General features: G+C 37.9%; 1 protein-coding gene across 3 annotated transcripts in view; it reads left to right on the forward strand.

Annotated features, from left to right (window-relative positions):
* Nucleotides 1-21,719, forward strand: part of erbb4b (erb-b2 receptor tyrosine kinase 4b) — a 309,821-nt gene that overhangs the window by 210,499 nt on the left and 77,603 nt on the right. For 2 of the 3 annotated variants that reach the window (XM_006802355.3, XM_035912788.2), the window contains exons 8-14: nucleotides 925-1,038; nucleotides 1,226-1,352; nucleotides 2,330-2,403; nucleotides 6,606-6,696; nucleotides 8,200-8,399; nucleotides 13,113-13,248; nucleotides 16,886-16,979. In XM_006802355.3, coding sequence (XP_006802418.2) covers nucleotides 925-1,038; nucleotides 1,226-1,352; nucleotides 2,330-2,403; nucleotides 6,606-6,696; nucleotides 8,200-8,399; nucleotides 13,113-13,248; nucleotides 16,886-16,979 — 836 coding nt within the window. The remainder of the gene's footprint in view (nucleotides 1-924; nucleotides 1,039-1,225; nucleotides 1,353-2,329; nucleotides 2,404-6,605; nucleotides 6,697-8,199; nucleotides 8,400-13,112; nucleotides 13,249-16,885; nucleotides 16,980-21,719) is intronic. The other variant, XM_035912787.2, reaches the window with a different exon arrangement.

A 21,719-nucleotide genomic window follows, 5' to 3' on the forward strand; every position in this document is an offset into this window, starting at 1 on the left:
GTAAAAGGGACATTTTGCAAAGGACTTTTATTTTAATTTCCGCAAATGGCTGTTTAAGAGTAAAACTTGTATAAAGTTTTGTGTTAGGAGTAGAAAAAGTCAAGTTACATCATTAAGTTTTAAAGTTTAGGTCAGAATAAGAGGCATGGGATGTATTTGTTAGGCTGGGTTCTCACATTTGTGTGTTCTGTGTTCAACATATAAGTTGGCAGTCCAGGATGTACATAGCCTCTCACCCTGTGAAAGCTGGTTTAAGTTCCAGCATCCCCACGACCCTAAATTAGATAAGTGGTTAAGAAGATGGATGGATGGCTGACTTGCTACACTGCTACACTTCTTGGGGGTACATAAATGGTCAATGGTCATTCCAACATGTCATCTTGACAAGCAGTCTTGTTTGCAAAGCCAGTACAGGTGATGGGGAAGCAGAGGCCTGCGTCTGCATTAGCAGCATATCTCTTCTCACTCCTGTGTATAATGTTTAGTCATTTTATTCATAAATTATTCTTTGGCCACTACTAACCACAAGCTAATCACTCACCACACCCACAGCTAATTGTGGACACCCCATGCTGTTCAAAACATCACTGAAAAGGCCAACCAGCAGGGAGGGAAGGGGAGCTCTGCGCTTCGAGGCATTGTTACTTTTAAACAGACAGGATAGAGAATAATATAAACATTTAACTGTTTACTGGTTTTTTTTTTTCGTTTGGTAGTTTTTCACATAAATCTTATGCAAAATAAGTAAATAAATAACCAAATAAATAAATAAAAATAATGGTGAGGCAAAGTCACTTTCAAAGTCACTTTCAGCACTTTTTTTATGTGATTGCCTACACTCCACTGCCACTTATTGTTCTGTATGTTCCAGTGTGACAAACAGCAGCCATCTGTATTTGACATTTACAATGAATTGTTTTCCAGATAACTTTGTGGTCGACCACAGCTCCTGTGTGAGAGCATGCCCCAGTAACAAGATGGAGGTGGAGGAGAATCGCATTAAGATGTGCATCCCTTGTACTGACATCTGTCCAAAAGGTAAAATTCAAACATATAGTTGCAGCAGATAATTAGTTTCGCTATTGGGTTTATTTTGGCAAATGCAGGAAAAGTACATGTTGTCCTGGTTGCATCAAACCCTTAATCTACCTCGTATTTTGCATGTTTGCACCATTGGATTAATTGATGCATTGTTTTCTCTTCATGGTTTCACTGTTTCTTTCAGCATGTGATGGAATAGGCACAGCAAGCCTCCAGACTGCTCAGACAGTGGACTCCAACAACATTGACAAGTTTGTCAACTGCACCAAAATCAATGGCAACCTGGTGTTCCTCATTACTGGAATCAAAGGGTGAGAGCTGAGAAGATTCAGCTTATCAGAATGACTGAAGACAGTGTGGGAGAAAAAAAAACTGCCTAAATATAAAATGGCTTTTCCCGTTCCATTCAGCCTTTCTGTATTCAGCTAAGCGAGCACTGAGCATTCACAGTGGATTGTTGAAAAAGAGCCCACAGGTACTGCACACCTCACTGAAGTTGGAAGTAACTAAAAGTAAAAATCTGCAGCTGCAAGTCCACTGTGACCATTTTAGCCTTCAACTAGACTAAGTGTGCACCTGTTGGTCTCACAGCATAGATGGTGTGTTTAATTTGGGTCACCTGGCATACAGATTCAATTATTAATTAAGATAGATGATACTCTTCAGCTAACACACAAGTGAACATCCATGATGGACACATTTAGAGCATGTGTGCTTAACAGATGTTAGTTTAGAGTGGCTAAGTGTGACCTCTCTGTGCAAAGATCTCTCCGGGGCTGTGTCAGCTTCTCCACTGCTGTACCTGCTGACTGCTTCCTTCCTTTTATTCTCCATTCTCAGTCTCCTTTATTGAGTTGTTCTCTCAATAATCAGACACTTTGTTTTTGACTCAAAATTGCAATTTGAAATAAAATTGATTATAATACTTGTGAAAATATTTTAAATACCATCGAGCTATTAACAGTGTGATACAGATTGAATCAAACTGTTAATTGGATGGATTAATCTGAATAATGTTAGTGGTTAGTTATGTCTGCATGGATATACAGTACTATTTGTTTGCATTCATTCATATGTATTTAATATAGTTCACTTAAAATATCCCAATCAGGTATTCTCAGTTTACCTCTTCAGCTGGTAAATGTAGCAAACTTTTCTTACCTGTAAGTAAGAAGATTTCCTGTAAATATCGCATTTTTGTTGTACATGTACAATGACAATAAAGCACATTCTTTTTTTCTTTTACTTGATTTGTTTTTGTCATTCTGATCTCTCTTTCTATTCACAGGGATGTCTATCATAACATTGAAGCGTTGGACCCGGAAAAACTCAACGTGTTCCGCACCGTTCGGGAAATTACAGGTAAGTGTATAAGTTGCACTGCATTGGTCTTATACGCGTATGTATTTAAAGAAAGAACAAATGTTTACTCTTACTATCATCTCTTTTCTTGAACAGGAAAGTTTCACATCAATGCTTATAAATGCTTGCATGTATCAGCATATGTGTATTTCTTCTAGTCCTCCCCTCCTCTTGAGAATGTCCAAACCAAGGACAGGCCTTGCAGAATAAGATGAATATCATATGAGTCTTTCAGTCTCCTCTTTCTCTCTACTTCTTCTCCCTCAGGGAGTCCCTAGCCTTGAGTCCCACAGCCCCAGCTCTCCCTTCACGCACCATGAAGAAAAGAGCCAAAACACACGGTGCACATCGTTAATCCCCCAGCTCTCCATGCCACCTCCACTTTTTAGCTGCGTGTACACTGTCATCCTTCCAGCCCCAACATTTGACAATGCCATCAGAAGAACACATCATATCTCTGATGTCATATTTTCAAAAGCAATAGGAAAATATTCTTGTAAAATATCAGTGCTGCTATTTAGCCATGAATGACAAAAGCAGATGTCTTATTAAACAGTGCATCCCTTTCATCTGAACACCACTTATTTATTTAGGACTACATCAGTTATATTTTAAAAAATAAAATAAAATTGTGAAGTATCTAAGATGTATCTTAGATACTTTACTTTCTACATAACCAGTAGCAGTTATAATAATAAATATTGTTATACCTGATGGCAGTTACTCTTAAAAGCTAATATGGGGGGTAATAAATATACACAATCAAGTGCCAACATACATGTAGTAGTAATAGCAGTTTTCCTACTTGTTCACAATCCAAATCATGTTTTTGAGCTGCGACCACCATCTGTCTATATATTCTAAATGTGATAAACCACTCTGATAGAAAAAGAGTTGTATTGTTGCAGTTCAAAAGCAAACTTAAAAGGAAAGATTTAGAAATGAAATGACTAATAACTGCAGACAAAACAGCATTTTTATTATTGCACTTTCCTTAATGGAAACTGACAACTGATGTCAGTTATAACTAATATTTAAGCCTGCTCAAAGGGGGAAAACAGGAATTTTAAGGATTATAGTGAGTTAGGAAAGCAAGTTAAACTAGCGCAGCTGTTTTTCATTTGATAGAATGAATTGTCCATTAATCCCATTGGGGCCATTTTGATACCCGCTCCTCGACATGCTGACGTGTCTTCAGGCAAGACGCTGAACCCAGTTGATTGAAACCTTTGCATCTGAACTCTTTGTATCTGCTAAGGTATATAAATCTCTGTATGTCCAATTGTTTACTCTTTAAACTGACTTAGATATATTCCAAAACTTGACTTCGAAGTCATTTTGTTTTCTTGCTTTTCCTCTCTGATGGTTAGTGATGACAGTTTGAAAGCAGGTGATGGAGCATAAACCAGCGGCCATGTGGTCAGGCACGTGTGTCATTTCTCTGAGCTGGCAGAAGAACGTGACTTATTACAAAAGCAGGCAACCTGCATCCATGACCCCAAGGTCACAGCTAGCGTTGCTCTGGCTTTCAAATGAGCTCTGTAGGAGGACAGCTTTCATCATCCACACCAGCACACGCATCTTTCTGTTTCAAATCAAATTCTGATCCATTATTTTTTTTGTCCTTTCGGTGGCTTCTTACCAGGTCAGGATTTACCCAAAGTGTGGGTGTAGCTGGCGCGATTCAGCATAAGTGGGTTTCTCGGTGTTGTGACTCAGAATGTAATCACTACAACTTAAGCGCTCTTAACCTTTGCTTATGAGCTCATGGCCTTCTTGTCCAAGTGGTTCCACATTTTAATTCACTATGCACATTGGTGTGCTGCTGATGTGGCTCCCAGCAGAGCATACACTCCTGATAAGTGATCTTTTTATGTGCATGAAAATTCACATGAAAACACAAAAAGCGCTAGCATAATGTTGCACACAAAATTTTTGTTGACTCACTTTTTGGCATTGATCTTTCTATCTAGTGAGGTTCCACAATCTGTCTGAAAGGATCAGGCCTACACTTTTCCCCTGTGAAGGGCCTCATGGACAGCCCCTATGTGATTGTTGATAGTGATGCAAATGCACATTAAGGCATCTAGCACAATTTAGAAACAAATTAGCTACAAAGACTTAAATCAGTTCAGTTAATTTCAGTTATCATTAATGCCAATCAGCAACAACAGTTACCTCAAGGAAGTTGAACCTCTGAATTGATAACTTGCTGTAATATATTCTTATCGCTCTTCACTGGAAGATCTATTATAAAGTTTGCCTGAAGTGTAAATGTGAAGTGTGTAGAGACCTGCAGGATATTTAATGTGTATATAGATAGATTGTTCCAAAAATGCATTGTGACCATTTACTCTGCACAGACTTTAGGAAACATGTACAATACAATACTGGTGTATTTTTACATATGATACACAAACTATATAGACTTCTTTTATTGTCATTGTACAGTTGCTTGCACAATAAAATTATGTAACAATTTCTATGTAACAATTTATATACATATACAGACTGCATCGCATGTCTTTGTTGCTGTATTCGTATGTAGCAGGGCACTGAACAGTCATTCTAGCTACCTTTCCAGTCACCTTTAGAATTGTACTATTTTTTTGTAGCTTAGCAGCTCAGTGCTCACCATGTTTATTAGCATTATTGTCTCTTTTACTACACCGTGAAAGTTACTATTACTTGACAGTACAATAACACAATTGCGGTAACCTACTCTTTCTAGAGTGTCTCTCTGCTTGGACAAAGACTGTTTATTTATTTATTTTAACCTTTCTTATCAACAATCTTCACCCACTTTCTGATGATAGCAAATACAGATAGCAAACGTTCGCTGCTATCCCATCCCTACATTGGAACAGACAGGAAAGAGTTCAACAGGCAGTAGACTGCTATTGTGAGTAAAGAACACCCAAAACCCTCTGAAATAGCACCGTGCCAGAACAGCGAGGTGCCTCAGCTCTGCAGGTTTTGTCATTAAGACAATTAGTGTTGACAAGTACAGCGCTAACGATTCTATAGAACTGCTGCCTCTGGGCTAAGAGGCACTCACAGCATCATAAACTGCACATCATGAGAATCAAGATGGACAAATACCAAAAGTGCAATTACCTTTTATAAACCGCCATTCCCCAGCAATATATTTGACATTCTGTACGAATACCTCATAATGGTTTATATAATGGAATAAATTCCTCTTTTATCCTAATGGCTGCCATTAAGATGCTCTCATTAAAGATTCACTTTTTAAAAAAGAAAAGGGCTATATGTGTAAATGTCATAAAATGTTAAAATGTTTTTTCCATTTTGGGGAGTTGCATCTTTTTGGATGCAACTGCAATAAAAAATCATGCATGATTCCTCACCTGTTTTGGACATTTCCCAACCAAGCATTCGTAATAAGCATGTATTGAGACCCCGTCACTACTCAGACTGGATGCACTTTGTCTTTTGTCATCAAGCCAAGCGTGGCATTGTGTTGCCACAAGCTCTACTTACCTTTCTCTGCCATTCCTCCCTTCCCGGACCAACAAAATTATGCATCCTGTGGGAAGAACTCACACTGTCTAGCATAATAGAGTCTGATACTGTTTATTGACTGGAGTATTGCATGTTTAGCTTTTAAAACATGCCATTATATTTGTCTAGACTTTCCTTCCACCCCCTTCTCCTCCCCTCTTACCTCTGCTCTTCTACCCACTGTGGATTTTTCTTTGGTCTCGTAGCCTCTGTTGTTTGTCCTCTGGTGTTGGCTTGGGGATTGTAGTCCCCTACTGTTTTTTCTAATAAATATTTAATATTTCTGAATCTATTATTAAAAATCCTAAATGAGCCATGGCCATTTTCTCAACTTTTGATTTTATCTCCTAAATTATTTAACAGCAGACAGGGAAATAAAGGAAATGCAAAAATATTGATAAATCAGACTTGTTATAGCTGGCACCAAACTCCTCTGTGGCATTGCTGTGCCAGACATTTATCTGGCTTAGAAGTGCTTGGCTGATTTCAGATGAGACTCAGGTGGTGCGGTTGCATTGTTGTGTTTCTGGAATGTTGCTAATTCTAGAGAGAGGCCGGTTCTCTCTGCTCATTTTCTTCTTGTCACTGTGGAAATGGACAGTATGATAGACAGGTGATTCTGGTCTGTCAGTACTCATGTGGATTTATAACCTATGTTCATCCGTGTCTTCATTTAGGTTTTCTAAACATTCAGTCATGGCCTGAAAACATGACAGACTTGGGTGTTTTCTCCAACCTGGCTACTATTGGGGGAAGAGCATTGTACAGGTACCTGAGTGCATAATACTTTCACAAATTATTTTTCTTTTTCTTTCTTTCTTTTGTATTTTGTTTTTTGATTGTTGGGAATAGTTTATGCCAAGTTGTTTCACAAATGTCTCAATCAGAGCTCAGTACTTCTAAATCAATGGCAAGCAGGCAAATTATTGGTTTTAGATTTATTTTTTAGCTAATTGTAGCAAACAATCTCTGAAGCCACAGCTCACTGGAAAACTGAAATGAAGGGACGAAAGAAGGAGCCGATAACAGTTATTTTAGAGCATTTCATGCGCTGTGTTTTTATTATTATTACTTCTTATAATTTATTTCTATTCTCTTTTTTATGTTAAGCACTTTGAGTTAAGTTTGATTATTTCCTGTTCTATACAAATAAAGTTTATTATTATCAGTAGACTCATTTCTATTCCTTTTTGCTATTGGCATGGAGGGGCTGTACACATATTGTATGTATATGAACACATAGATAATATTTACACTACACAGCTTATCTCACAGATGTAAATTCACATGCATTGTTGCAAACTGCTATGGTTTAAAGAAGATCGGAAAGACGAGGTTACAGCCGCAATCAAACGTCTCTACCTCTGGTGATATATTTAAACCATTTTAATGCAAACTGAAAGTGGATCTGGTTTTGTTGGATAGCCTTATCTGGATAAGTGCTATGCATGTTAATGTGTGAAGTGTAATTTTTTTTTTTGTTACTGCTGAAGAATGCTGTACTTAAAACATGACTTTCTAAAGACAGCTTAATTATTTAACCTAATTTATAGCACTTAATTATTCATCATTTAGATTTTTTTTTTCTTAATTTGGAAAACATGCAATAAAAATGTAGCGGGATTTGGATGTAATCAAAGCGAGTGTCTGCTGATAAAGTGTAGACTGTGAGATTCAGTGTGTTTGTGTGTGTGTGTGTGTCCCTAGGCGTGCGTGTGAGAGTGTGTGCATGTGCACTGCACCTGCCTGCAGATGGAAACAGCAGGCTGCAGTACAAATTATAGCCTGCCACCCACCCCTGCCCCGTGCTTGATCCTGCATACTCTCTGTCTATCTGATGGTTCTGACACCCACTGGCATCCTGTCATTTTTAAACCATGCAAGTGGGACATATCAGGATAGCTGGGGGTAGGAAGAAAAAAGAGAGAGAGCCTAGCAGACAGAATGATTACAACACATGTTCTAAGTTGCATTGTTGCAACATAGGACAATGTGATCTCATAAAAACACAGTGTATTCTTCTTGAAATTATGATTCAGTGATAGAATTAATGTTGACTAATGAGATCACAGTTGAGATGACTGGTAGACCGCTATGATGTTTAAACAGCATTTCTACCAAGCCTGTGAAATGATTCCATCTTCTCTCTTCCCTTTCTTTTCCTCTTTTGTCCCTGCGCCACATCATTTCTTCTCCTCCTGCTCCTCTGACCTTCTTTCCTTTGCTGTCGGCTCCGTCTTCCTCTCACCTCCACCTATTCTTACCTCTCAGTGGGATCTCTCTGCTGGTGTTGAAGCAGCCGGGGATCACATCACTTCAGCTTCAGTCTCTGAGAGAGATCAGTGCTGGGAATGTCCACATTGCAGAGAACAGCCAGCTTTGCTACTACAACACCGTCAATTGGACAAGACTGTTCCGTACTACAAACCAAAAGGTTCTTATTCGCAACAACCGAAGTCCACAGGAATGCTGTAAGTTGATGCCACAATCATTCTAAACATCTAAATATTAAATATTTGGTCAACCTTGCACTAAAAAAAATGACCATATCTCATGAGTTACTTTACCAAAACAAAAATAAATGATCAAAAATGATCAAAAACCTTCACCTTGCTTTGCATGATATCAGAGGCTATTTAGATTGTATATGTACTTCTAAAGAGCTATAACAGCAAAAGAAGAAAATAGTCATCTGAACAGAAATAAAACAGAAATAAAACTTCTGCAGATTTTCAACAATGCCATTCTTGGCATATATTTACTTTTTCTTTTTTTACCGATCTAATGAATTTGATGTACTGCAATATATTTTACCACTGTCCTATAGGTCCCTCTTCCACTTACAACACAACTCAAAGTGCATTGACGCTTTTAAAGAAAACTATGTGGCTCCAAAACATTTAAGTTTTTAGTTCTCTGCCCACATCAACACCTTTCTACCAAGTTTCATGGTAGTTGGTTTGCTCTTTTTGTCACCTCCTAGCATTTGTGAAAAAAAAGCTACAGAAAATATACCAGTTGCTATATTGTACTGCACTGTATTATTTAGTTGCAAATTTGCTAAATATCCAATATAAACTTTTAAAAAACTAAAAAAGGTAAATTATGTTTGTATGTCCACAAAAACCAAGCAGCAAACCTGTCAAGTCATAGTTTAACGACTTATGTTAAAACATTATATATGTATGCATTTGTATATTGAAGAGTTAGTGAAATCTACCACAAGAGCAGATCTTTGTGCTGCAGCTTTTGAACAGCTATGAAAACAAAGGCATTGTATGAAAATTATGTTTTAACCTCTGATTCTGGATATCCTCTGGTAGCAGGACATATTTGAGTCATTATAATGTGCTAAATGACCTCTGTGTTGTACAACCGTGATACATTTGCATATTTTAGCTGTTAATTTAACACTCACTGTCTAGCCTCAGGCACCGTCAAGAGTACGCTTTTTTTTTTCTTCTCAAACATGTTCATATTTAAAACAGGTTGTACACTAAAGAAAGGAACGAATCTACTCAACAGTTCTTGTAGTATAGATTTAAAAGAAGTTTGAATTGTCGAACTAACAAGAAACCAACAGACAAAATTCTGCTTTCTAAGTTATCACCCAGCCTTCATAACAAAGGCATTTGTTTTAAAGGAGCTATTGTAGTGGCCATTCATAGTAAGGTTTTGAGGCTTGTATGTCTTATGAATGGTACCCATTATCTCACTAGCTTCTGAAGGACACTAAAAACAATAATTCAATAATTAAACTAATTAACATCAGGGTCATTCCGAGAGTGCAAGGTTTAGAAAAATGAAATTAGGCAAATAACTGATGTGGTGAGATAAAGATTGCATTTCTAAAAATGGAAGAGCTTTATTATATCACTGCCACAAGTGTTAAGACATTATTCATTTATGTATAATGTTCATTAATGAGCCAGTATTTGCATTATTGAGTTGGCCCCTTTTCACTGTTCATGTGCTCCTTTCCCCTTGGCACTTCCTTACTGTTGAACACACACACACACAGACAGATACACACACACACACACACACACACGCACACACACTTTAGAGTCTTTGAAGACTTTGGGTTAGTTTCAAGAGTCACATACTTGACATGGTTCTGCATGTGTGCATCAGAGTGCACGTGTTTGTGTGTCTAAAGTTGACTGAGCCTCGTGGGGCTAGAAAAGGGCAGCTATCACACTGTTACAGTGCAGCAAAGAGTATTCTTGTGAATATGCATGCGGTTGTAGCGATTTAAGTAGTTGCTGAAACCTGAAACTAAGACATCTAGTTTTCATAGTAGTTGGAATAGAGATTTAGTGTTATAAAGTGTACTAGCATGTAAAACAAGTAATACATTCATGTTATATGGTATTAAAACACAGTTATGGTGGCTTTTTAACCATCATTTCTCTTTGAATTTGTTTACTTTTTACATATTACATTTTGGCATAGCCTAAACAGATATCAATAATAACCCAGGATTGTATGGGAATGTATATAAATGTAAATATATATATAGAAGCAAATGGGACAGTTTTCAGTTAACATTTTTCTAGACTGTATTAATTATTTTATACATATTTAGCATCAAAAGTTTATCTCACCTCATTGTGACACAGTTAAATGAAATATCCCTGGTTTGTTTCTGCACTATTTTACATGCGCGTACAGTAAAGAAAGAAAACATCAAAGCAGAAATGTTGTGGTTCTTGTGTAAATATGATTTTCATTGTGCTCACTGAATTTGCATATTTTATAATACTTTGAGAGACTGTCAGTAGCACCAGTGCTTTTTATGCAAGTCAAAATACTGTGAAAGGGGCACACATATGAATCAGTGTAATTTTCCCTACAGCTCTGATTTTCTCACAGCAAAATTTGGATAAAAAGCTGCAAGAAATACTCCCACTGATGGAAACAAATGTACTCTGATGATGTTAGAAATGTAGTTACTTCACTGAGAGAAGTCACTGGTTGCCATTGTAATAATGCTCTATTAACAAAATGTAAAATAGTACAATCATAGATCTGTTTGGTTACCTCACATACATGTTGTTTGAGAAAATAGTCAACACAGAGTCTCTCATATTGGCTCATTATTTAATTACACTATTAACTAAACAGTAAATGGCCTTTAAACAAGGTGCATTTTTTACCTATGTTGCATGTGAAAAGGATCCCTTCTCCAGCTCCCCCTCTACTCTCTTTAGCCTTTTCATAGACTGCCCCTGAAATGTTAATACAGAAAAGAGAGGTCCCCAAAACTGGAGGCACTAATTGAGTTCCAGCTAAATCTCTCCCCTCAGTCGTGCTAATCAGCACTGTTCAGGGACAGTTTTTTTAATCTTTATTTATTTCTTCTGATGTTTTCTTTCTTTCTTTTTCTTTCTTTCTTTTCTCTGCCCTTATAATAATTGTAATCATAGCCTGAATTTTTGTCTTCCTTCAGTCTCAAAAACGCTCCTGCCAGGGCTTTTGTTAGTCAGCCATGTCAGAAACATCTAAAGTTAAGAAATGTTTTTGATCTTGTTGTATAGTTAAAAAGCCATGCAACCACCACTTCCCCTTGTTTATATCTCGCACCAATCATTCTCCCTTTTCCTCATTTCTTTCTGCCTGGTCAGTTTACCTATGAGGCTAGAAGCATGAAAGAAGTGGTTTTGTCTCTTGCGAAAGACTTTCATCCGCTTTTCTTTATGTATCTGCATCTTTTTGTCTGAATTTTTAAGCATTTGGAATAAAGCTGTGGCTATGACACTAGGGCATAGTCATTGGCTTGCATGCAGCCAGGTTCCCAAAAACAGCAGGGGACCCTTTTGTAACCATGTTCTGTAACCGCTGGCTATCGAGAAAAGAAGAGAAGAGAAAGAGAAAACCTACAAGGGGGGAAATCACGTCAGATGCAGGCGGGATGATAAAAGTTCACAGTGTATCTGTAGCGCTGTCACCGCGTTACTTCAACACTCATTTTGTCACTGTAATGTTCTGAAATGTAGCAACCTCTGTACAGCTGAGTGCTAGAGGGGGACAAGAGAGAGACAGAAAGAGATAAGAGATCCAGGCCATTATAGAGCAGATGTAATGGCCTGAGTCAGTCGGTGCTATATGAAAAACATTGAGGCAGAAACACAGAACAGATTGTTCGCTACGAATGAAATGAGAGAAAGGGGCATTTTCTTTACATGACTGAGTGCAGCAAAGTATATCAGACTTACAAGTTTAACATTTGTATCTTTGTATCACAGGTGGCTTTTAGTATTGCTTTACATGGCTATCCAAACAACACTTGTTTGTGCTGTAAATGTCACGCTAAGCACTTGTGGACTGAAACCAGATACTGTTGCTAAGAAAAACAACTTCATAATATACAGTCATAGTATTCAGTAGCTGTATATTTGATTGCTTTTTCAAATTGAAAGGCTTTAATTATTTGTAAGGTTTTGTTAACTCGACTAGTCTGGCATCTGCATGTGCTTCCTGTATCTCACTCTTCATTGTTTGCACAGCAATTTTACAATGAAGCAACCCGGCCTTCTACTTTTCTAATTGCACCATATCAGTCAGTACTGTAGACACACTGAGCCCGCAGACCATTTATATTAATAGAAAACATATAGTATACACTAAAAACGAAGTGCCAACCAAGTCCTCTGATGAATTGAGTTAATTAATGTGATGTTTTTAAAAAGTTTCTGGGATACATGAGAGCATTTTTGTGGGAGGAACTAGGTCGTCTTTTAGTTCATCCAGGAGGATAATTATTCTGTCACAGCGTATTGTTTGACACTTTCTTGTTTACCGCTTTATCCCAGAGCACGTGTTTCAAACGCACACCTTTTTCCTGTGTCTTGCTGCAATTACTCTTGCCATTGTTTAGGAAAGAAGTCCCCAGAAGAAGAAGAAGGGAAAAAAGCTAGCTTTTATAGGCCAAGAATATGAACATCTGCTCTGTGGAGGCGGAGAAATTTAATGCAAAAATAAGCCTTCGCAAATTGCAAGCGTCTTAGTAAATCTAGTTCTGTGTCTTTTCATAAATAATAGGATTATTTGGCTAATTTTATACCCAGCTAATTTGGGGGAATTTAGGGTTTATTCATTGCGTCTGACACTGAGTCATCAAAGCTCAGCTGCATGCTACATGAGTATAATCCTTTGCCTTCTTTGTTTATATGTGTATTAAGCAGCCAAGGAGCGCATGGTGTGTGACCCACTGTGTTCAGACGCTGGATGTTGGGGTCCCGGCCCAGACCAATGCCTGTCCTGCCGATATTTCAGTCGTGGACGAACGTGTGTAGAATCCTGCAATCTCTATGAGGGGTGAGTCCTGAATATGCATGCACATATACATTCAGATATAGTGCTGATAAGAAGATGGAGGTGGATGAATGGTTTGTGGCTGAGTTTAATTGTTGCTACTGGACTGACTCAGAGAAAGAAGATGTGGCATTGTTCGTATATATAGAAGTATATATGTTGTCCTCGAATACCTGCTTGACAACAACAACAACAAACAGACAAACAAACAAAAAAATATATAAGGAAAGCAGTGTCTGCTATATTATGTCAGCTTATGTAAGTAAAATAAATATTCAGCTTTTTTGTTAGAACAAGTAACAGTAAAGCGGACAAAATACGACCAAACAAGTTACATTGTTACAGCTTGGCCAGCATCAGCATGACAACACTGATAAAAAAGAAAGCCTTTTATAATCAGTGACACTTATGAGAAAACACGGTTTGTATGCTTCACCCTTAGACTTTGCTTGATCAGGATGTGTTTACCACCAAAGTTAACTTTATTTTGTTAAGGTGCCAAACACATCTTTCTGCTGTTGTAGTCTATAAAAGTCCCCACAAATGCTTAGTTAATGATTACTCTTCAGCTTCTTGACAGTAAAATGGGCTAGAACACCACAGAAACACAGTCACTTTTCATAAGTTATGCAAAAGGAACAGCAGCAACAGCTCTCTTTATTCTTAAGTGTGTTCGTGCCCCTAAGAGCCATGACTCTCTTAGATTGTGCCAAAACAGACCCGCTGTATGGTAAATGGGTCATATGAGTGCCACATCAGAACGTTGATCTAACATCAGAATGCTCTCATGAGTCTCATGTACAGTCCTTTACTCATACAGTTGTAGCAACAGATAATGATTGTCATGTCACCAACTCTGGGCTTTTGACGTGACAGGTATCTGTGTGGCAAAATGTAGCTACTTAAAAAAGTAAAGGAAATATATTACCCTGTTAATGCCAAGAGGGAATTTATTTAACTTGAACATATTTATGAACAAAATAAAACATGCTCACAACAACTAGGTGAGAAAAATTTGTTTCGTTTTGTTCACTGCCCTCTGAGGTGTCTTTTATTTGCTTGGTTCATTATATTCCAAGAAAAGCTTTTAAAGATGGCTCCAAACTCGCAGATTAAACAGCATGATAAGCAGTTTTGTATTTTATCAGTTCTTAAAGAAAAGTTCTTTTCAGTAGATTTTTGTCCAGATTATATTTCTGAGCAAGAGAATATAATTGCATGTTCCAGGGATAGTTTATTACCTTATTCAACAGGAGGCCAGTCAGTAGGCGCACGTGACATCTGCTGGCAAAATCATCTGAGACTATAGCTCGGCTATAATGGTACTGAAGTCAGCAATGGCAGGAGCATGCTGCATGCCTCTAAATATACGATTAATCAAATGCATCAGCAACTACCGAAGGATCTTATAAATACTATGAATAAATGCAGTTTTAATTTGACTTATTGATTTTTTATGCTTTTTTTCATTAGACTTGTTTAATGAAATACATTGTGACATATAAAACATTTTGTGACATTAAAACAGTCCTCTATTTTTAAGACCTGCTACGCCATCTGCTCATCAAAACTTTACCTGAACAGCCCGTGGCGCTTTCATTTTCGAGTTAAGCAGTACTGTTCTGTTTACTGGGGATGATATTAAGAGCCAGGGGGTGAAAAGAACAATTTAAAATGGAGTGCTAATTTTTAGTTTAAAAGGCACCCCTGCAGAGTGTCGTAACAATAGAGGTCCCCTGACTTTAAAAGAATATATTTTGATGCTATCTACCTCCTAATGAAAGATCTGCTCCCCCAGGGAGTTTTATTAATGAAATTTTAGATGTTTTTACCCTGCAGAACAGCTGCGATGATGCTTTTAAGTTCTGTCCCAACTTGATCAGAAAAGTTTGGTGGCCACATTGGAGAGGACAGAGGAGGACGAGGAGGTGTTGCTCGGGCAGGGGGGCTAGGCGTGTCACTGCGTGTCACAGTCACTGCTTGCGCACGGGGCCACGCCCTGCCTACCTGTCCACCTGCACGTCAGCGTCACCTACACCATCAGCGTCACCCACACCGGCACATTCACCAAACCCAATAATTCTGTGAATGCAGTCCAAACCCTTTGCCATATCCGCACAAGCACAGCGCTTTCCATAGTTCCAGTATTTTATGTTAACACTGGTTGCCCTTTTATTTTTTATCTGAACAGCATGTATCAGTCCAATCAAATGGCCTTTTGTGGTTTAAGTGCATGTTGTTGCAATTTTCTTGGGTTGTTGTGGCTCAGGAGACAGAGCGGGTCATCTACCGATCGGTTCAATCACCGCTCCAGCTACAGCATCCTTGGGCCAGATACTGTTTTGCTCCTGATGCATTCATCGGAGTTGTTAGATAGCAATCACTTATACATAGAAAAAAGTGCTTGTATGAATTTGTGTGTGAATGAGAATGAGACGTGTTAAATAAACACTATGGGTGCTGAAGAAGAGTAGAAAAACGATATATAGGAATCAGTCAATTTACCATTTACCAGACATGATCATTGTGAGGTTCAAGTACCTTATCAAGGGCAATTTTTTAGAGTTTCTACAAAATGTAAATAAACTAAAATCAATTTAAACAGGAACACTATTTATTTTCATTCACTTGAAGTGTATTGCTTTTTCTTTCCCTATAACAAACAGAAAATAAAAGGAATACAGCAAATACAGGAAAACATATCATACCAGAACATTATGCAATGCCCTATAAACCGTAAGTATCCATGATATCTTCCAGCTACATTTCAGCCTTTATTATCCCAAACAGCATGCACTCAGACAAAAGCTTACCTTCCTTGCCTCTTGGAAGGTTTTATGAAGGCCGATGAAGCATAATTAATAGTAATATGATTTCGTTCCCACTCGGTTAGCAAAATGTTTTTCTATAGCCAAGAACATTCTGTGTTTCCTCACTGGCCAAAAAAAGTACCCCAATTTACTTTTCTTCTCCTGTAGTGACGAAGGCAAAGTGCCAACTTAGTAGCAGTTTGGTCAAATTTAATGCCTTTTTCTAGGCCACTCTGGTGTTGCGCAATTATAAAGGGATTGGAGAAAGTGAACAACAAGACATTTTATTTGATTGATTTTTGAAAATGCAGCATCCCTCCCAGGTCCTGAACCTTTTAACAGCACTGATCCCCTGAGTGCTGGTTTCAGTATTAAGGATAGTTGTATGTATGTTTATGTGTGTGTGTGTATTACATACTCTAATATAGTATATTATAGTATATTATTGCTCTAGGCAGGGTTCCCTCTACTCTGAATTGATTGATCAGTCATTAAAAGCAACAACGCTAATTCACAAATGTGCTTTACATAAAGAAAAGGTCATTGCATTGTTTTGTTTGTATACGTGTATATACACATGCTGTCCCTACAAATAAAGAGCTGAGTTGACATGCTTTTTACAAGGACATATCAGTTCAGTTAAAAAATAAATATTAGTGCTGTTTTCTTTACGCCAACTACCCCAGCAAAGATACAAATTTAACTAAAACGGTTGCTTCTGTTATCAAAAAAAAATGTTTTGGGCCCCAACTTGTTTCAAATTAATGTTTGTCTTTCTCTTGTCATCTATCAGACTGACTCTTTCTCTCACTTTTCTCCATTTCTGTCAGGGATATTCGAGAATATGCCAATGGGTCAGTGTGCGTAGAGTGTGATGGCCAGTGTGAAAGAGCTGACGGTGACTCTTTGACCTGTCTTGGGCTGGTAAGTTTTCTTTTACATACAACAATTTTAAGGCAGATCAAAGCATTATGTTCATACATGTATTTTTAATATAGAAAGTATGCTTCTGAGGAGCACGAGAACATCGTGCATCATAAGTAGTAAGACAGTAACAATACTGTATTTCTGAAAAATGAACTTTACTACGATGTATAATCAAACCACAACATGACAGATACCATGATAACATAAAAAAAACATTGGCGGTTCTAGTTGTTGTAATAAAATAATAACTAAACAAATAAATAAAAAGGTCCGAATAAGGAAGCGTATTTATATTCCCAACAAACTTTAACTGTGCACTATTTAAAAAAAACCATCAAATTATTGGAAGATTCTTTTGGTAGCAGCTGCAAATAAAATGTAAAAAAAAGGGAGAGTGAAATTCCTGACCTTCATTTCTCTGTCTCTTGCAAATACAACACCCACAGCCACATTAGTCCCCTGACCCTGCTCTTTCTCTTAAAATCTTATCTTGCTGTTTCACAGAAATGGATGATTCAGGACAGATGCAAGCCAACGGGTCCTTGTGCTGTCTTTTGTATCCCATCACACCCTGTCTGACAGTCTTGATCACTGTAGTTTAGAAGTGTGGAACCCCTCCAACCCCCCGTCTTGCCATCCCAACTCAGACACGCACAACAAAAACAACAATATTGTTTGTGATTAAGTGTATAAGACACAACAGAAATAATCTCTACAAACAGATTTGTTTGCTGAATCCTTTTGAAAACGTTTTTGGCACTGGAAGCCAGCGTAGTATTGACCGATCATGTATGAAATCTAAACTTGACTCCATTCAAGACCTGGCTAAATCGCTACGGTAACTTATGCTGAACCTGGTTAAGAGCAGATGATGTTCAGAGTTTTGGTTTATTTCTTTACAATATATTTTAAGTGTGATATAGATAATTAGCTTCACATGGAACGTAGAAAAATATTGGCAATGCACACATTTACATGCGTTGCATAGTTACAGTAACTTCATTAACCTGGAGACGAATCAGGATGTTGTGTGTTGTCCTGTCAGCCCCTCTTACAGTGTATCATTTTGATTAGTATATTAGTCTTTCCCTCATCAGGTCTGCTTGTTGTTGACTCGCTAATTTGCGCTGCTCTCTGTAGAATGCAGGTCACTATTGAAATTAATTGGATGTATCTGTGTTTATAAATTAGGGCATTGTTAGTAACTTTCTGCTACTATCCACATATTTTTTTGCAGTTGTGGCCTCAAACTAATTTGCCCCACTTAGTAAATTTGGCCCTTAATCATTAGATGATAGCCAGCCGGTTCACATAGTTCAGAAAGGAAAAAAAAGGAACACATCAATTATTGTTGGCTCAAATGCTGTTGCTGAAGTAGATTTGTTGTTTTCATTGTCTTGGTTGTCCACTTCATGCCTCAAAAGTCCCCAGCCCAGTTTCAGTACAATAAAATCACCCAAAGACCTTTCCAGTCCAACTTTTGAGAACAAATATTGCAGACAAAACAATTATGCATGAACTCCTTGAATAGAGCAGATGTGAAATGAGTAGCTGCAGGAGCCACATTCTTATTGTCCGAAATAAAGGTCATCTGAAATGATCTAAGATTGGAATAATCCTTCAACCTGTTGGAGCGTGTGTCGATCTCATATGTGCAGCACGGGAATCCAAATGGATTACAGCAATCATGTTATAACTACAGAGAGTAATTGCTTACAGCTTACAGAGAGTGATCTAATGGAGTTAATGCAGTCTAAAGTATAAAGACTGAATTTCTCATAATATTCATAATTATAGGCTTTTCTGTGGACCAAATAAGAGCTGATGGTAGATCTAGTGTGTTTTATTTTTATTAGATATACAAACACGCTCAAATCATTCAAAGAGTGGAACATTCATTCATTTTTACAACAGGCAGTTAAGCCAAAGTCATGTTGATGTCAGACTGAAAATCTCACAAAGCTAAAATACACATTCGAAAATAGATCTGAAAATAAACCAATAGTATAATTTTATAACCTGAAAATCCAAGAGTGTTTTTTTCCTGACATAACTGATCTTTTTAAGCCCAATACAGCCCATCATATTTCTTGTAAGTGTAAGTTTAAAAAGGAGGACAGGTTTAGTGTTTGTAAATTCCAAATCTGCCAAACAGATGAAGAAGCACACGTTATAAACTGTGAGCAGCATCCAAACTTCACTGTATATATTATAAAGATGGAAAACGCTGGTCTTCCCACCCACTCCAGGTTAGGAATTATTTGCTGCCTCAGATGGAGGGGAAGTTTTTCAGGGCCATGTTACTGATGGATTGGTGCAGCATCTGCAGTGATGTGGACTGTTGATTTACTCTGCATTTCTATACAGTACACAACTTTAGCAACAGATGCTGGTTAGCAAAAATTACAGAAACAAGCAGCAGATATGAACTTCCAAACACTATCTGGGTTCAACGTTAGATACAAAACACAGAGCTCAACCATTTGAGGGGAGCTGAAAGTGCAGTGGCTACTCTTCAACATCTAAAGAAGCAAGCTGAGGTGTTGCCCATTTGACTAGGGCACCTTCTGAATACTTTCTATATCAGGTATTTAAATCAGATACAACTGTAAGGAGATTTCAGGCAGAACCAGGACACACTGGAGACATTATGTCTCCCAGCTAGCTTAGGAAAGCTTTGTCATACGCTGAGAAGAGTGATGGAGTCCCTGTGAAAGCTGGTTTAGGCTACAGCGCCCTGTGACCCTAAATTGGATAAGTGGTTAAAAGGATGGATGGACTTATTATCCTATTATCAACTTATAAATGACTCTCTGCAGCACTTTGAACTTAACTCTTAATCTTGAATGTCTGACATACCCATCCTCTCTCTGACACTATGCAGTAGCAGTGACAATGGTGTCAGCGGAAGGAATGTTACGCCACTCATTCAAGTGACTTCCTTACTGTCAACTGACTGCAAGTTTCCTCAGTCTTATAAAAAGTACATTTGCATGATGACTAAAACTAGCACCACTGACTAAAAATGGGCCGTGAGGTCAGTTTCATGATTATTAATATATAAATTGTCAAAGGTAATTCTTTCACCATCTCATGGTGCTTTGGTTGCTGTCATTTCTCAACTCTGTGTGAATAGTGCTCATGGCCATTGATCAGTGGTCATGACATTTGGATGAGTGATGAAGTGTTTCTCACCCACTGAAAACTATGTCAAGATGAACAGAATCAACTTTCTGGCATTTACTTACCTGAATGATTGAGCATACAGCAAGTAAATATACATGTGCATAGTTATAGTACATAATATAGATTTTTTTTGTAAGTGTCTCTTGAAGTTCATGTGTCTAGTGATGGAAAAAATAGCATACACTTATACTGTAAGAGTATTACACACGTTCTTTTGTGCTGGCAGACTAATTTATATTTACAGCAGGATGCTTAGGTTGGAGCTTTAGTTGCCCCAATACCCCGTTGGACCAAACACCATTTGCTTGCTCTGTCATATAATTTAGCTTGTTGATGTGATGCCACAAGTGCGTACACACATACATACAAATATCCACGGGTGGGAAGACACTCAGAAAATCAAAGTGCCAAGCTCAACGCTAAAGCAAGCGAGAGCATTAAGACTTTCACTTTGCATAATTATACTCACGGTGAGAACATTTTTGCACACGCAGAAGCTATAAAGAGCACACGCAGAGGCATTAGTACATAGGCATCCATATAAAGTCTATGCAAAACACTACTTCTTGTTTTGATTTGACTGACAAAGCAATAATACACATAGAGACAGAAGGAAAGATATGGCTTTTCCTAAGAAAACTGATTTTTATGTGTCTTTCTTTCTCAGCTGCATTTGTCGTGCACAATATTCAGTTCAGTGTAGTTTTATGCCAGACATTGAAAGATAAACATGTCACAATATTATACTGTGAAAGCCAGCGATTTCTTTTTTGTGACAGTGGGAGCAAAAAAGAAAAAAAAAACTTTTAAGAAGAGGAAACGTCTAACACATTCAGACTGAAGAAGGGTAGCCATCTGCCTCTAACTGCTAGGTTGAGGGAAAAGCAATAGAGAAAAGAAGAGCATAGAGAAACAATTAAGAACAAACAATATAATAATAAACATTTGGCGGATTAGTGGGGCCTGAAACAACAGGTCAGGAATGTGAAGCTCAGGAAATTAACTTTGGAAGAAAATGAAGACGAAGGGAAAAAATAACACAAACTACACAAGGGAAAAGTCACCAAGTTAATGACATGCAATAGTAGCGTACAAATGCATGGGCAGTTATAGAGACAAGAGTAGATGGCAGGTGCTCAGGTAATCATTGGAGGTCCTCTAGCAGCCTGTAGCTTACAGCAGCATAACGGAAGGATGGTTCAAAGGCAAGAACCCTAACTTAAAACTTCCTCAGTGAGGAAAGTTTCAAGCTTAATCCAAAAAATGGTGAGAGTGTCTGCCTTCATGCATGCTGTAGCTGAATGTTCTGCCTCTAGATGTACTTTTTGGTAACTCTTGGAACTACAACTAAGCCTTCGTTCTGTGAGTGACGTGCTCTTTTTGGGTGTTGCACTATGAGGTCATTAAGATATGATGGAGCCTGGACTTTGAGGCCAGGGAAAGGGAAGATTTTAAAGGCTCCAGTGGAGATCAGTTTGAATGAGAGAAATGTTAGCGTGTCCTGTCAGTGTCAGAAATATGCTTCATGTCATCTGCATAGCAATGCATTGG

The sequence above is a fragment of the Neolamprologus brichardi genome, chromosome 16 (genome assembly GCF_056152115.1).
Source record: "Neolamprologus brichardi isolate AB-2024 chromosome 16, ASM5615211v1, whole genome shotgun sequence".
NCBI lineage: Eukaryota > Metazoa > Chordata > Actinopteri > Cichliformes > Cichlidae > Neolamprologus > Neolamprologus brichardi.